Source organism: Nyctereutes procyonoides, unplaced genomic scaffold (genome assembly GCF_905146905.1).
Source record: "Nyctereutes procyonoides isolate TBG_1078 unplaced genomic scaffold, NYPRO_anot_genome, whole genome shotgun sequence".
Taxonomy (NCBI): domain Eukaryota; kingdom Metazoa; phylum Chordata; class Mammalia; order Carnivora; family Canidae; genus Nyctereutes; species Nyctereutes procyonoides.
Genome location: NW_026575043.1, coordinates 59,088,141 through 59,102,334, shown reverse-complemented (window position 1 = coordinate 59,102,334; position 14,194 = coordinate 59,088,141). Strand labels below are relative to the sequence as shown.

General features: G+C 46.5%; 1 protein-coding gene across 1 annotated transcript; it reads right to left on the bottom strand.

Moving 5' to 3' along the window:
- Nucleotides 1-793: 793 nt before the first annotated feature.
- LOC129508331 (transcription and mRNA export factor ENY2-like) lies at nt 794-1,133 on the bottom strand. The gene has a single exon (XM_055323287.1). It carries the CDS (start codon nt 1,094-1,096, stop codon nt 794-796), a length of 303 nt encoding a protein of 100 aa, XP_055179262.1. The 5' UTR covers nt 1,097-1,133.
- Nucleotides 1,134-14,194: the final 13,061 nt, after the last annotated feature.

The following is a 14,194-nucleotide window of genomic DNA, read 5'->3' as shown; positions in this document are numbered from 1 at the left end:
GCCAACAACAACCAGCAATGCTCGGTTGCCCACATCCGAGCCAGCACGGGGCTCCTCAACTTTGATCTTTGCTGGGTGAATAATGGGATCTTAGAGCACTTTTTAATGTAAACATTATTGTAAGTTTCCCCTGACATTTTGTCAGTATTCCACTTTGCAAAAATCCACTTTCAACATGAAAAACAATTCTTGAAGCCGTTTGTGTATCAGTGTGAACTTTGTCCTTTAGGAGGACGTCGGATGTTTATACTGATTGCTTCACTGAGTCATTAGGTGTTGAACTGTGTGCTAATTATTAGCTATGGTGGGTAGGGAGGGAGGAGGCAAAATTGGATTTGGGATGCCCAAAGCTATGACAAACTGTAAAGGTGCCTGGCTGTCACTTTTTATTTATTTATTTTTTAATTTTTAACATTTTTTAAAAGATTTTATTTATTTATTTATGAGAAACACACACACACAGAGAGGCAGAGACATAGGCAGAGGGAAAAGCAGGCTCCATGAAGGGAACCTGACGTGGGTCAGGGTCATCATGGGTCTCCAGGATGACACCCTGGGCTGAAGGTGGTGCTAAACCGCTGAGCCACCGGGATGCCCTGGCTGTCACTTTTTTTTTTTTCTCATTCATGAGATATTTATTAAAATAACATATTTAGGGAAAAAATTCAATACAATGTATACATCATTACTGAAAACTGTATACCATAATACAAAAAAGGATTTTATTTTGGGAAATTGATTCCTAATTTATGCAAGTTTTACTTTCAGAAATAAAACCAGAAAACAACACAACCTAATTCAATCTTAAAAGGCTGGCAGGCTGAGCAAGGAATGTTCTTCTTCTTTGTAGGACCTCCTTCTTTACACTGTCAGATACCAGGGCTCTGCCTTTTGGTGTGATTTCAGCCACCAAGTCATCAACAGTAACGTGTTCTAGTCCTTTTTCTTTAATTACCTTTTTACAGTGTGCCTTCAACTGGTCCTTCCAGCCACATTCAATTAATTTAGCTCTCAGCAACTCTTTGAGGCATTCTCTCTCTCCAGTTTCTATCAACTTTTGGTTAATCACTGCTCTCATCTGCACATCTTTGTTCATCTTGCTAACCACACTCTTCGGCTGCCCGGACCTAGACCCTCAGTAGCTCTGGCTGTCACTTTTTTTTTATTTTTATTTTTTATTTATTTTTAAATTTTTATTTATTTATGATAGTCACAGAGAGAGAGAGAGAGAGAGAGAGAGGCAGAGACACAGGCAGAGGGAGAAGCAGGCTCCATGCATCGGGAGCCCGATGTGGGACTCGATCCCGGGTCTCGCCCTGGGCCAAAGGCAGGCGCCAAACCGCTGCGCCACCCAGGGATCCCTGTCACTTTTTTTTTTTAATGTGTGTTGTTTCTCATTGGAGACTTAGTTAACAGGTACAGCCTGTTCATTTACCTGAACACGTCAAGGATTGTCACCTGGTTCTCATCCTCAGGGAGTTGACTGATCAGCTCTTGGGATCCAAGATTTATGTAGTCACAGCTATATAGGATCATCAACTTAGTGAAACCGTGTGACATTTAAAAATAATTATGTACAGGATGACTGGGTGGCTCAGTGGTTGAACATCTGCCTTTGGCTCAGGTCATGATCCCAGGGTCCTGGGATGGAGTTCCACATCAGGCTCCCCACAAGGAGCCTGCTTCTCCCTCTGCCTGTGTCTCTTATGAATAAATAAATAAAACCTTAAAAAAATAAAAATCATTATGTACATGCATGTTTATATTTGCATGATTCAATAAGCAGAAACAACCCACATGTCCATCAATGGACAAACAGATGAACAAAATGTCACCTATCCATACAGTGGAATATGATATAGCCACGAAGGGGAAAGAGACTCTGACACCTGCTACGACACGGATGAATGTGGAGGACATTATGCTTGGTGAAATGTGTTGGTCACAAAAGATAGCTCCCGTAAGATTTCACTTACATGAGTTCCCCAGAGGACTCAGATCCATAGAGTCAGGAAGTGGAGTGGCAAGTGCCAGGGCTGGGGGAGGAGGATGGGGAGTTAGTGTTTCATGGGACAGAGTCTCAGTTCGGGAGGATGAGAAAAGTTCTGAAGAAGATCATGGTGGTGGTAGCTGCACACCAACGTGAATGTGTTTCATGCTGTGAACCAGACACTTCCAAATGGTTCAAGTGGTTAAAAGAAAAAGGAAATAGGTGGAGAAGCAGAAGAGTCAGAGAGCCTATCATTTGGGAAGATTTTTAAATGTTGCCTGGAGGATCAGCATACAGCTTTCCAGGGGCGCTTGCGCATCAGGTGCGGGCAGAGTTCAGGTGGACGCAACCCCCGCACAGAGGCCACCACCCAAAGCTATCATATGTGTTTGCTGGGCCCAGGACTGTCTCGGCTCCTAAAGTCCCCCCCCCCATTCCCAACAGCTTCAGAAGCCACAAGGGGGCGCGACCAGGTGGCTGGACACTCCAGAAAGGGCTGAGCAAGGACGGTCTCCCTCCTGCTTCTCTTACCTCTCTCCCTCCCTCCTGGCATTTCCTCTTGGTCCTCTTTAAAAAAAAAAAAATTATATATAGACTTTATTTTTTAAAAATATTTTATTTATTTATTCATGACAGACACACACACAGAGAGAGAGGCAGAGACAGAAACAGGCTCCATGCAGGGAGCCCACCGTGGGACTCGATCCCGGGTCTCCAGGATCACACTCCAGGCTCAAGGCGGCACCAAACCACTGGGCCACTGGGGCTGCCCAATATGGACCTTATTTTTTAGAGCCATTTCAGGTTTGCAGCAAAACCGAGGGAAGGATACAGGGAGTTCCCAAATATGCCTTGCCCCCCAAGCATGCACAGCCTCCCCATCCTTAGCATCTTTTGCCAGGGTGGCATCTTACCCTTCTTCACACTGTGGTGACATTCACATTAAAACGCACCGTTTTAACCATTTTAGAGCGGACAATTCAGCCACGTTCCGTACACCGGCGTCATTGTGCAACTGTCACCCCTACCTAGTTCCAGAACATTTCATCACTCCAAAAGGAAACTTCGTACCAGCTACATGGTCACCCCTACAGTCCCTCCCCCAGCTCCTGCCAACGCCAATCTGTGCTTTCCCATTTCTGGGGACCTACCTGTTCTAGACGGTTCCTGCACATGGAGTTATACACTGCCAGGCCTTCTGCGTCTGGCTTCTCTCACTCAGCATCGTGTCTTCAAGGTTCGTCCAGCACGTCACTGTGTGTGTCGTGCTTCGTTCTTTTTATGCCTGAATCATATTCCATCGTGTGGATGGACCGCATTCTATGTATCCATGCATATGTTGATGGACATTTGAGTTGTTTCTCCAATGGTATAAAATGGCGAGGTTTTTTTTTTTTTTTTAAAGATTTTATTTATTTATTTGAGAGAGAGTGAGAGATCGGGGTGAAGGGTTGGGTACGGGCAGAGGGAAGAGGGATAAACCGACCCCCCTCCACTGCTGAGCAGAAATTCCCATGTGGGGCTCCATCCCAGGACCCTGAGATCCTGACCTGAGCTGAAGGCACATGCTTACCTGACTGAGCCACCCAGGCGCCACTAAAATGGTGAATTTTGTGTGATGTGTAATTTTGCTCTAGTGAATAGTGCTATGATGAACATGCCTGTGTAAGCCTCCGTCTGAGCATCTGCTTTCAATCCTCGTGACATACGTCTAGGAGTGGCACTGCTGGGTTGGATGGCGACTCTGTGTTGAAGTTGATAACCACCAGACTTTCCCCACTTTTATTTTCAATCTCAGGTGAGCAAACTTCTCAATATTAAAATAATTTCAGGTCATTTCTGAAACCGCTCACTCTCCACCAAGCAGCCAAGGATTCCTTTAAAATGTACACCTGAAAATAAATAAAATAAAATAAAATAAAATAAAATAAAATGTACACCTGATTCCTGGCTTCCTTACGCTGGCTTCCTCCCAGGGTGCACAAAAATAAAGTTCAGCTTCCTTGTGTGGCTTATAAGGTTCTGTAAGATCTGTCCCTGCCGGTCCTTCCGACCTCACTTCCCACCTTCCTCCCACAAATCTTTCAGGTCTGATGTCAATGTCATTTCTTCAGACAGACTGCTAGGGATTCTCCCACCCACTCATCTCTTATATGTGGCCTTGATTTTGTTTCTTCACTATATCTATCAAATTGCTGTGTTATTGAATACATCAAATTAGTTCAAACCTCCCAAGGATGGCACACCCTGTTCCTCTGCTGGGAATGCTTCTCCCTGTCTTTGAGTGGCTGGCTCCATTTGTGGTTCCAGGTGTAGGTTCACTGTCAGAGAAGCCTTCTCTGGCCTCCCAACCTAAAATGGCCATCTGGTCACTCCTGACCCCACCACCCTGTTTTATTTCTTTACTGAACATGTTTTGCTATTTCCTTATAGGTGTTTACTGTCTGCCCCACCTCTGTGGTTGGTTTTTTGTTTTGTTTTGTTTTTTTTGCCTTTTAAAGATCTGATTATTGCTATTTTTAAAAGATTTTATTTATTTATTCATGAGAGACAAAGAGAGAGAGAAGCAGAGACACAGGCAGAGGGAGAAGCAGGCTCCCTGCAGGGAGCCCGATATAGGACTTGATCCCGGGACTCTGGGATCACACCCTGAGCCAAAGGCAGACGCTCAACCGCTGAGCCACCCAGGTGTCCCTAAAGATCTGATTATTAAGTAATCTCTACACCCAATGTGGGGCTTGAACTCACTACCCCAAGATCAAGAGTCACATGCTCTACCAACTGAGCCATCCAGGTGCCCCAATACACCATTTCTTAAAAACAAGCAGAGGTGGGGCACCTGAGTGGCTCAGTGGTTGAGTATCTGCCTTTGGCTCAGGTCATGATCCCGGGGTCCTGGGATCGAGTCACACATCGGGCTCCCTGCATGGAGCCTGCTTCTCCCTCTGCTTGTGTCTCTGCCTCTCTCTCTGTGTCTCATGAATAAATAAATAAAATCTTAAAAAAGAAGAAAAAAAAAAAAACCCAAGCAGAGGCATAAAGGGCACATGTTGCATGACCCCATTTATATGAAATGTCCAGAATCAGCAAATCTAGAGAGATGGGAATTAGATTGATGGTTTCCAGGGGCTGGGGAAAGAGGTGGAACAGGCAGTAACAATGGGTATAGGGTTTTATTTTGGGGTGATGAAAATGGTTTGGAACTGGACAGAGATGGCAGTTGCATGGCATCGTGGATGGACTCAGTGCCACTGAACTGTTCACAGTGAAAGTTACTGTTCTTTCACCTCAATTAAAAAAAAAAAAGTCCCCCCCAAAAGCCAGATACTGTATGATTCCAGTTACACAAAGTATCTAAAGTAGTCAAATTCGTTGAAACAGAAAGTAGAATGGTGGTTGCCAGGAGCTGTGATGTGGAGGAAGCTAGATGGATGTTGTTTATGGGACAGAGGTTTACTTTTGCAAGATGCAGAAGTTCTGGAGACCTGTGTATCACGGCTTAAATGTACTCACCATCACTGAACTGCATACTTAAAGACAGGCAAGATGGTAAATTTTATGTTGTTTTTTTTCTTATCACAATTAAAATATTTTTAAGTCTTTTCAAAAAACAAGCAGAAAGAATAAGTCATGATATCAATATTTGTTAGAGCTGTATGCTGGGGACATGGTGTTCATGTTATTATTCTCTAGACTTTTAGGAGATTCCACAATCAGGAAAAAAAATGTGAAAGTACTTCCTTGGGATACTTTTGTGGGGGAAAAAACTGATCTAGAATTTTTTTTTAGCTTTTGTGCAAACCTTTAGACTTTATTTATTTTTAAATATTTATTTATTTATTTATTTATTTATTTATTTATTTATTTATTTATTCATGAGAGACACAGAGAGAGGCAGAGACATAGAAAGACAGAGAAGCAGGCTCCTCACAAGGAGCCAGATGTGGGAGTCGATACCCCGACCTGGGATCAGGACCGAGCTGAAGGCAGATGCTCAACTGATGGGCTACCCAGGTATCCCAAGCCTTTAGACTTTAACAGCAGCAGTTAGGCTTTATTTTTTTTTTAAGATTTTATTTATTTATTCATGAGAGACACACAGAGAGAGAGAGAGAGAGAGAGAGAGAGGCAGAGACACAGGCAGAGGGAGAAGCAGGCTCCACGCAGGGAGCCCGACGTGGGACTCGATTCCGTGTCCACAGGATCATGCCCAGAGCTGAAGGCAGCGCTAAACCGCTGGGCCACCCGGGCTGCCCAGCAGTTAGGCTTTAATTATCTTTTAAATTATATTTCTAAAAGATGATCTCTTAATTGTATTATTAGGTATTAAAAGCATACCTAATGCATACGCACACGATTAAAAGAATTCAACAGTGTTGTTTAGTTACTTACTGCTGCTTTAATAAACCATTCCAGACTTAGTGGCAGAAAACCTCAACGTGTGAGGATTATGCTGCCCCGGCTCTGGGGGTGACGGGGCTTGGCAGGGCAGTTCTGCACAACTCTATCAGGTGCTTGGGTCAGAAATGAAATGGTTGGGGAAATCCAGAAGCTTCCTCCCTCGCAGGGCAGAGCATCATCACGTGGTCTGGGTTCCAAGAGCGATGCTGGCAAGAGCCAGGCAGACGCACCATCCCCTCTGCTACGTTGTCCGCATCATGTGCGTTAGAAGCAAGTAGAACTAAAAGGTGCAACTTCAAGGTCACATTATTAGGAGCCTGGTTGCCCCCCACCTTCTCTTCCCTATCTTCCCTTGGGCTGGAGTGTGGGCAGGGTGCTGGTTGAGGCAGCTCTCCCCTGGGAGGGCAGGCAGCAGCAAGACAGCAGCCTGAGTGCAAGGGGAAGAAAACTGACGTCCACCTTTTTGTTTGGGGTTTTGCCTCTTTTTTAATGTGATAAAAAAAAAACACATAACATTAAATGTAGCATCTTAACCATTTATTAAGTGTGTAGGTCAGTGGTGTGAAATATATACACATTACTGCGCTCAGGTCTCCTGGGGCAGCCCGGGTGTTTCCAAGGTCTCCACATCCTTCTCATTCTTGTCATTGTTTGTTTTTTGGGTAGTAGCCATCCTAATGGGTGTGAGGTGATATCTCACTGATTTGCATTTCACTGATAATTAGTGATGTTGAGAATTTTCTCATATGTTTACTGGCCATTTGTATATCATATTTGGAGAAATTTCTATTCAAGCCCTTTGCTCATTTTTTTTTAATTGGGTTATTTGATTTTGTCATTGTTGAGTTGTAGATATTAACCCCTTATTGGATATCTGCCTTACAAATATTTTCTTCCATTCTGTAAGTTGCCTTTTCATTCTGTTGACTGTGTCCTTTGAAGCATAAATCTTTAAAAAATATATTTTATTTATTTATTCATGACAGACACAGAGATAGAGAGAGGCAGAGACACAGGCAGAGGGAGAAGCAGGCTCCCTGCAGGGAGCCTGACATGGGACTGGATTCCTGGGCTCCAGGATCACACCCCGGGCTGAAGGCGGCACTAAACCACTGAGCTACCCGGGCTGCCCCACAGATATTTTTCAAAGCCACACAAGTATAAAAGGATTTTGGCAGAAGGTAAGTCTTGCTTTGCTTTGACTGCCCCCCTCTCAGAGGCAACTTCTATTACTAGGTTCTTAGGCTTTCCAAAGATTTTCTTTGAGGCTTTGAGATGTACAGTTTCCATAGAAATTGTGCAGTTTGTCTTTATACAAAATGAACTGCAAAGTGAATTGTGGCTATGACAGGGCCCTGGGGACCTCGTGATCCCCATTTGAGGCCCAAGGGAGTGGCAGTGGGTGATTTGGAAGGATCTTCCAGCCCTCTCGCTTTCTGGGGCACCTCTCCCACCGCCTCTCCCCCACCGACCTTTCTTCAAAGGGTTGATAGAGCTTGTATCATCTTGACTTGAAAGATGATTTCTTTTTTTTTTTTAAAGATTTTATGTATTTATTCATGAGAGAGAGAGAGAGAGAGAGAGAGAGAGAGGCAGAGATACAGGCAGAGGGAGAAGCAGGCTCCATGCAGGGAGCCTGACGTGGGACTTGATTCCCAGTCTCCAGGATCAGGCCCTGGGCTGAAGGTGGTGCTAAACCGCTGAGCCACTGGGGCTGCCCATCTTTTTTCTTTTTTTAAAAAGATTTTGTTTATTTATTTGAGAGAGAGGGGGGATGAGTGGGGTGAAGGGCAGAGGGAGAGGGAGAAGCAGACTTCCCGCCTGAGTGGGGAGCTGGACTCAGGGCCCCACGAGGTGAGATATGACCTGATCCCAAGTCAGACACTGAACCGACTGAGCCACCCAGGCGCCCCCCCGAAAGGTGCTCCTTAGGGGAGAAAGTGTCACCTCCCAACAGTATCTGAGTCATTGCTGTTCTGCAGGAAGATAAAAGTTCGTGTTTTGTTTTGCTTAAGTAAGAACTCAGTTCCTGTCATCAGCTCGGAGAGGGGTAAAACTCTGATTTCAGTTCTTTATTTTTCAGAAACTATAAGGGATGTGAAATGGAGATAGGAAGGAAACAAAACTGGTAGGATAGCAGCCGGTGGGGAAGACTGGTGGGGATAGTGCGGGAGAGTTTGAGTTGCCCTCCCCCTCACCTTGTTACCATGTACCCCTTCCCTTTTAGCTTTGGAGACCTTGGAGTTTCGGGGGGCATCTCGCCACCCAGCTAGACATGATGTTTTCCAACAGAAATTCTTTTCCCTCAGCTGTGGAGGCCAGGTGGGGGCAGGGCAGTGCTCCCCTGGCAGCCCATCGGGAAGGAGCCCCCTCGCCCTTCCAGCTTCCGGTGACACCTGTGTCCTTGGCTTGCCGACACATCACTCCTGTCTCTGCCTCTCTCTGCATGTGGCTGCATCCATCTGTACGTCCTCTCTTCTTACGAGGACATTTGTCATGGACTTAGGGCCCACCCTAGCACAGTTGACCTCACCTGAGCACAATCACACCTGCAAAGACCTGATTCCCAAGTAAGGTTACACCTGCAGTCCCCAGGTGGGACTTGAACATGTCTTTTTAGGGGGACATGATTCTGAAACCACTACAGATGGAAAGAAATGAAAGAATTCAAGAAATGTCAGAACAAGAGTGCACAGTCGATGGGGACAGTACTGGAAGCAGGAGGAAGACCTCCCCGGTGAGGCTGTTACCCGCAAGACAAATCTCACAGTGTGCTCAGGTGGCGCAGGTGTCCTGTTCCTCTCAGGAAGGTTTCTGAGGATCGTGTTTCAGGAACTGGATTCCCCTATCTCAGGGCCCGCAAGCCTGTTGCTGAAATAAACACTTTCCACCCTGACAACCTTTCTCCCTTGCCAGCAGGGCCGGGCTGGGACAGAGGAGCATGAAGAGAAGTCCTTTCTCCCACGGAGCCAGCCGATTGCACTAACTCCAGTCCAGGTGGCAACATGAGAACCCACGCAAAGTGCAAAATCAGGTGAGGCTGCCCAAGGAAAGAGCAGAATGGGACACAGCCTGGGGCCTGTCTCAGACAGAGGCAGCTGGAGAAGAGGTCAGCGTGGGAGTCCCTCCCTGCCAGGCAACGTGGGTCAAAACATTTGGCCCTCTGGAAGTTCCTTCTCCCTCTTCCCATGGCCTATCTTGAGTGAACATCAGATTGCTCTGGAAGGCATGTGAAAACACAGATCCCTAGACCTCGCCTGATTCAGCAGGTCTGGGCCACGAACCAAGAATTTGCATTTCTGTCGCATTCCCAGGTAACCGGGTGCCTCTGCTCCTGGGAACGCGTGGAAAGCCACAGCCTGGGATGCGCGGCTCTCCGCCCTCGCTGCACACGCGGATCCCATTGGGAGCCAGAAACAAGAGTAAGCCCCGTGCTGGACCCCAGGCCAGAGGATCTCCAAGGCGGGGGCCCAAGCTTGGCATGCCGTATAGACCTCAGGATTCTTCTGGCCAGCCAGACTTGAGGGTAACAGCCCAGTTCCTCCTGGTCCATCAGATGACAACTCAGAAAGTGTTCCCCGCCTCCCCCTAATGGGGTCAGGCCCCCTATTCATTCATTCATTCATTCATTCATTCATTCATTCATTCCACTAGCCATTATGCCCCCTACATGCTGGGGCCTGCTGTGAGAAAAGGCAAGGTCTTTGCCCTTGTACTGCTTTTATACCAGTGGAGGCGATAGATAGTAACGATCAGACTGGACATTATCAGGGTGTCATGGAAATAAAACAAGGTGATGTGATAAGGTGTGTTTCTCTAGATACAATGGCCAGGGGAGGCCTCTCTGAGGAGGTGACATTGGAGTTGGATCTCCAGGGAACTGCAGTGGAGACCAGTTTAAAGCAGTGAGCACAGTACATGCCAAGGTCCTGTGGTGGGCATAACCTGAACACATGGGAAGATCCACAGAGGCGAGGGTGGTGCAGCTCAGGGAGTGAAGGGTGGGGAGAAGAGGGGTGGGGAGGTGTGAACTTTATGCCTGTGCAATGGGAAGCCAGTGCAGGATTTAGACAGGAAGTAACTTGATCCTGTTTGCTTTGAAAAAGGGCCACTCTGCGACTCACCAAAGCGGATTCCTTTCCCTGAGAGCATTTCTCTTAGGTGCCAGTTTAGACTCAGTGGTGTGAGAGTAATACCTTTGTCCCTAGGGGTCTGGAACCTGGCTGATGTACCCCCATTTCTCCCTTGCCCATGGAAATGCTCGATAAACACAGTTAACCCAACGGCCCTGCAAGTGTCCAGTGGTCCCCTTGGCCCTACCGAGTCTCTGGCCAAAAGCCGTTTTGGCTGTTGGTTGGCAGCTGTGTCCAGAGTGGCGTCAGCATCCATCGCTTGCCAGATAATATTTTTAGATGCTGCTTCTACCTAGGTTCCAGCCACCTGCAACAGATACCTCAGTCTGGTGGCCAGGAATAATTCTCCCTCTGGAAAGAAACAGGCGACGTTGCTGTCTAGATCGGAGTGAATTTTTAACACAGGCAAGGGCCTTTCTGTCTCCTAGAGGATTCTTTGTACTGACATTGGCATGTTCCTGCCAGCCGTGCAGTGGCCTCTGCCTGCCCTGATACTGTGGAGCGTGTGCCCGTGCCTCGGTGAGCCCCACGGAGGGCAGTGGGTATTGCCAAGGAGGAGTCCACAACGGGAACTGCGGTTTTCTGGGCAGGACAGGCAGTGAAACAGATGGGACCTGCAGCAAATGAGCTGTGCAGTTAGGCTGCAGCACACAAACTTGGCTTTCCTTTCAAAAGCCAGTGTGGTGTCAGGCCCACACATGGGGAGAGGTTAAGTGGTTCTATTGAGTTAAAAAGAGGAGCCTGAAAACTCAGCCCAGATTTCAATAAACCATTGCTCTTACACTTTGGACCTTGGAACAAAAGCTGAGAGAGAGAGAGAGAGAGAGAGAGAGAGAGAGAGAGAGAAGAAGAGAGGGAAAGTGGGGAGGAGGGAGGAGTGAAATTTGGACTATGAGCCTTTTGTGCACTTCAGATACTTCCCGAAAGCTGCCATAACCATGCCACCCTCACATTCCGCATTTCAGTTCCTTGAACACACAAAATTTGTGCTCACCGTAGGGCCTTTGTACTTACTGTGCCCTCTGCCTGGAATCCTTTCCCTGGGTCTCCACATGGTTGGCTCTTCTTCATTCAATTCTTTGCTCAAATACCATCTTCTCAGAGAAGCCCTACCCTCACTCTCTCTATCAAACCGCTCTTTTTTGTTTCTTTCTCAGCATTTTGCATTATCTGAAATTGTTTTATTTGCTTATTTGTGGGCTTGTTTTTGTGTCTGCCCCCACCCACCAGAATGCACGTCTGGGAGAGAATGGACCTCTCTCATGATCTCCAGTGCCCAGAACTACTGTCCTGACACATAGAAGACACTCAGTAAACATTCACAGAATGAATCAATCAATAAAGCTGTTGATTGTGGCTGCTGGCTGTCTGCCAGAGGGTTTCATATCTGTATCCATTGAGATGCTTTTGGCTGAAAGTACTAGAAAGCACAAACTCAAACAGTTTAACAATGAAGACATTTATATTTCCATATAGGGGTAAGTCCTGCAATGGGGCAGCTCTGGAGTCCTCAGCTTCAGTGCCCAAGGATGGCCATCACAGAGGACCCAGGGCCTTCCCATCCTCTTTCTCTGGCATTTTCTGCATATAGGATGCAAGATGGCTGCCTCCTACCTAGGCATCTCACCCAGATGGGATGTCATCCAGCAGAAGAGGTGCAGAAAGCATCTTCTCCAGCCCCTTTGAGACCATTTTTCCTGAAGTCCTCCAGCACACCACCCCCTTGTCTTATTGGCAGAATTTGGTCACGTTTCCAGCCCCTAAGCCAATCTGAGTGAGGTGAATGGTGTTCCCAAGTCTGGCTCAGCACCATCAGCATAATTTCCTGAGGGGTGCACGGGGGTCCCCCTTTTGGAGCATTCGTAGCCGCTTGGAGGAAGGCAGGCCCTCTGTTTTCAGTAGAGAAGGGAATGGGAGAGAATGAATTTTGAGAAGGTGGCCCATTGATGTCTATTACACATGAATTTATTTTTTATTATTTTAAAAGATTTTATTTATTTATTCATGAGAGAGGCAGAGACGCAGGCAAAGGGAGAGGCAGGCTCCATGCAGGGAGCCCGATGTGGGACTCGATCCCGGGACCCCAGGATCACATCCTGGGCCCAAGGCAGGTGTAAACCACTGAGCCACCCAGGGATCCCCTCCATTCATCTGTCGATGGACACCGAGGCTCCTTCTACAGTTTGGCTATTGTGGACATTGCTGCTATAAACATCGGGGTGCAGGTGTCCCGATGTTTCACTGCGTCTGTATCTTTGGGGTAAATCCCCAGCAGTGCAATTGCTGGGTCGTAGGGCAGGTCTATTTTTAACTCTTTGAGGAACCTCCACACAGTTTTCCAGAGCAGCTGCACCAGTTCACATTCCCACCAACAGTGCAGGAGGGTTCCCCTTTCTCCGCATCCTCTCCAACATTTGTGGTTTCCTGCCTTGTTAATTTTCCCCATTCTCACTGGTGTGAGGTGGGATCTCATTGTGGTTTTGATTTGTATTTCCCTGATGGCAAGTGATGCGGAGCATTTTCTCATGTGCATGTTGGCCATGTCTATGTCTCCTTTGGTGAAATTTTTATTCATGTCTTTTGCCCGTTTCATGATTGGATTGTTTGTTTCTTGGGTGTTGAGTTTAATAAGTTCTTTATAGATCTTGGAAACTAGCCCTTTATCGGATACGTCATTTGCAAATATCTTCTCCCATTCTGTACGTTGTCTTGTAGTTTTGTTGACTGTTTCTTTTGCTGTGCAGAAGCTTTTTATCCTGATTAAGTCCCAGTAATTCATTTTGCTTTTGTTTCCCTTGCCTTCATGGATGTATCTTGCAATAAATTACTGTGACCAAGTACAAAAAGGGTGTTGCCTGTGTTCTCCTCTAGGATTTTGATGGATTCTTGTCTCACATTTAGATCTTTCATCCACTTTGAGTTTATCTTTGTGTCTGGTGCAAGAGAATGGTCTAGTTTCATTCTTCTGCATGGGCCATATAAATATTTTAAGCTTTTTGGCCCATAGGGTCTCTGTCACTACTTAATTCTGCCATGAAAGCAAGCAAGCAGCCATAAATGACATGTAGTGAATGTGCTTGGCTGTATTCCAATAAAACTTTATTTGTGAAAACAGGCTGTGGCCAGATTTGGCTGGTGGAGTGTAGTTTGATAATTCCTGGTTTAGAAAACTTAGATCAATAAAGGATTTTTTCAGGGGGAATGTTTCATCCTTGATTTTTTTTTTCTTTTTTTACAGTTACTGCTGCACGGTGATAAAAAGAAGCAGACTGAGTTTGAGTGGGTTTTATTAGTGTTTGTATGTATTTATTTAAAAGATTTTATCTATTTATTTATGAGAGACACACAGAGAGAGAGGCAGAGACACAGGCAGAGGGAGAAGCAGGCTCCATGCAGGGAGCCCGATGTGGGACTGGATCCCAGGTCTCCAGGATCACACCCCGAGCTGAAGGCGGCGATAAACCCCTGAACCATCCGGGCTGCCCTATTATTGTTTTTAAATGACCTAGAGGCACTGCATTGTGGGGGACTGTGTTCACTGTCTCAGCCTTGGTACACCTCCGATTCTCGTTTTAAGAAGAGGCCACGCAGGTCTCAGAAGGGATACTTGGGACTCGGGGGTGCCCAGGGCTCAGCAGGGATGTCTGGAAAGTAGGGAGTCCCCATTGAT

Coding starts and splice junctions, on each gene's coding strand:
- LOC129508331 (XM_055323287.1), bottom strand. CDS start 1,096: ATGAACAAAGATGTGCAGATGAGAGCAGTGATTAACCAAAAGTTGATA.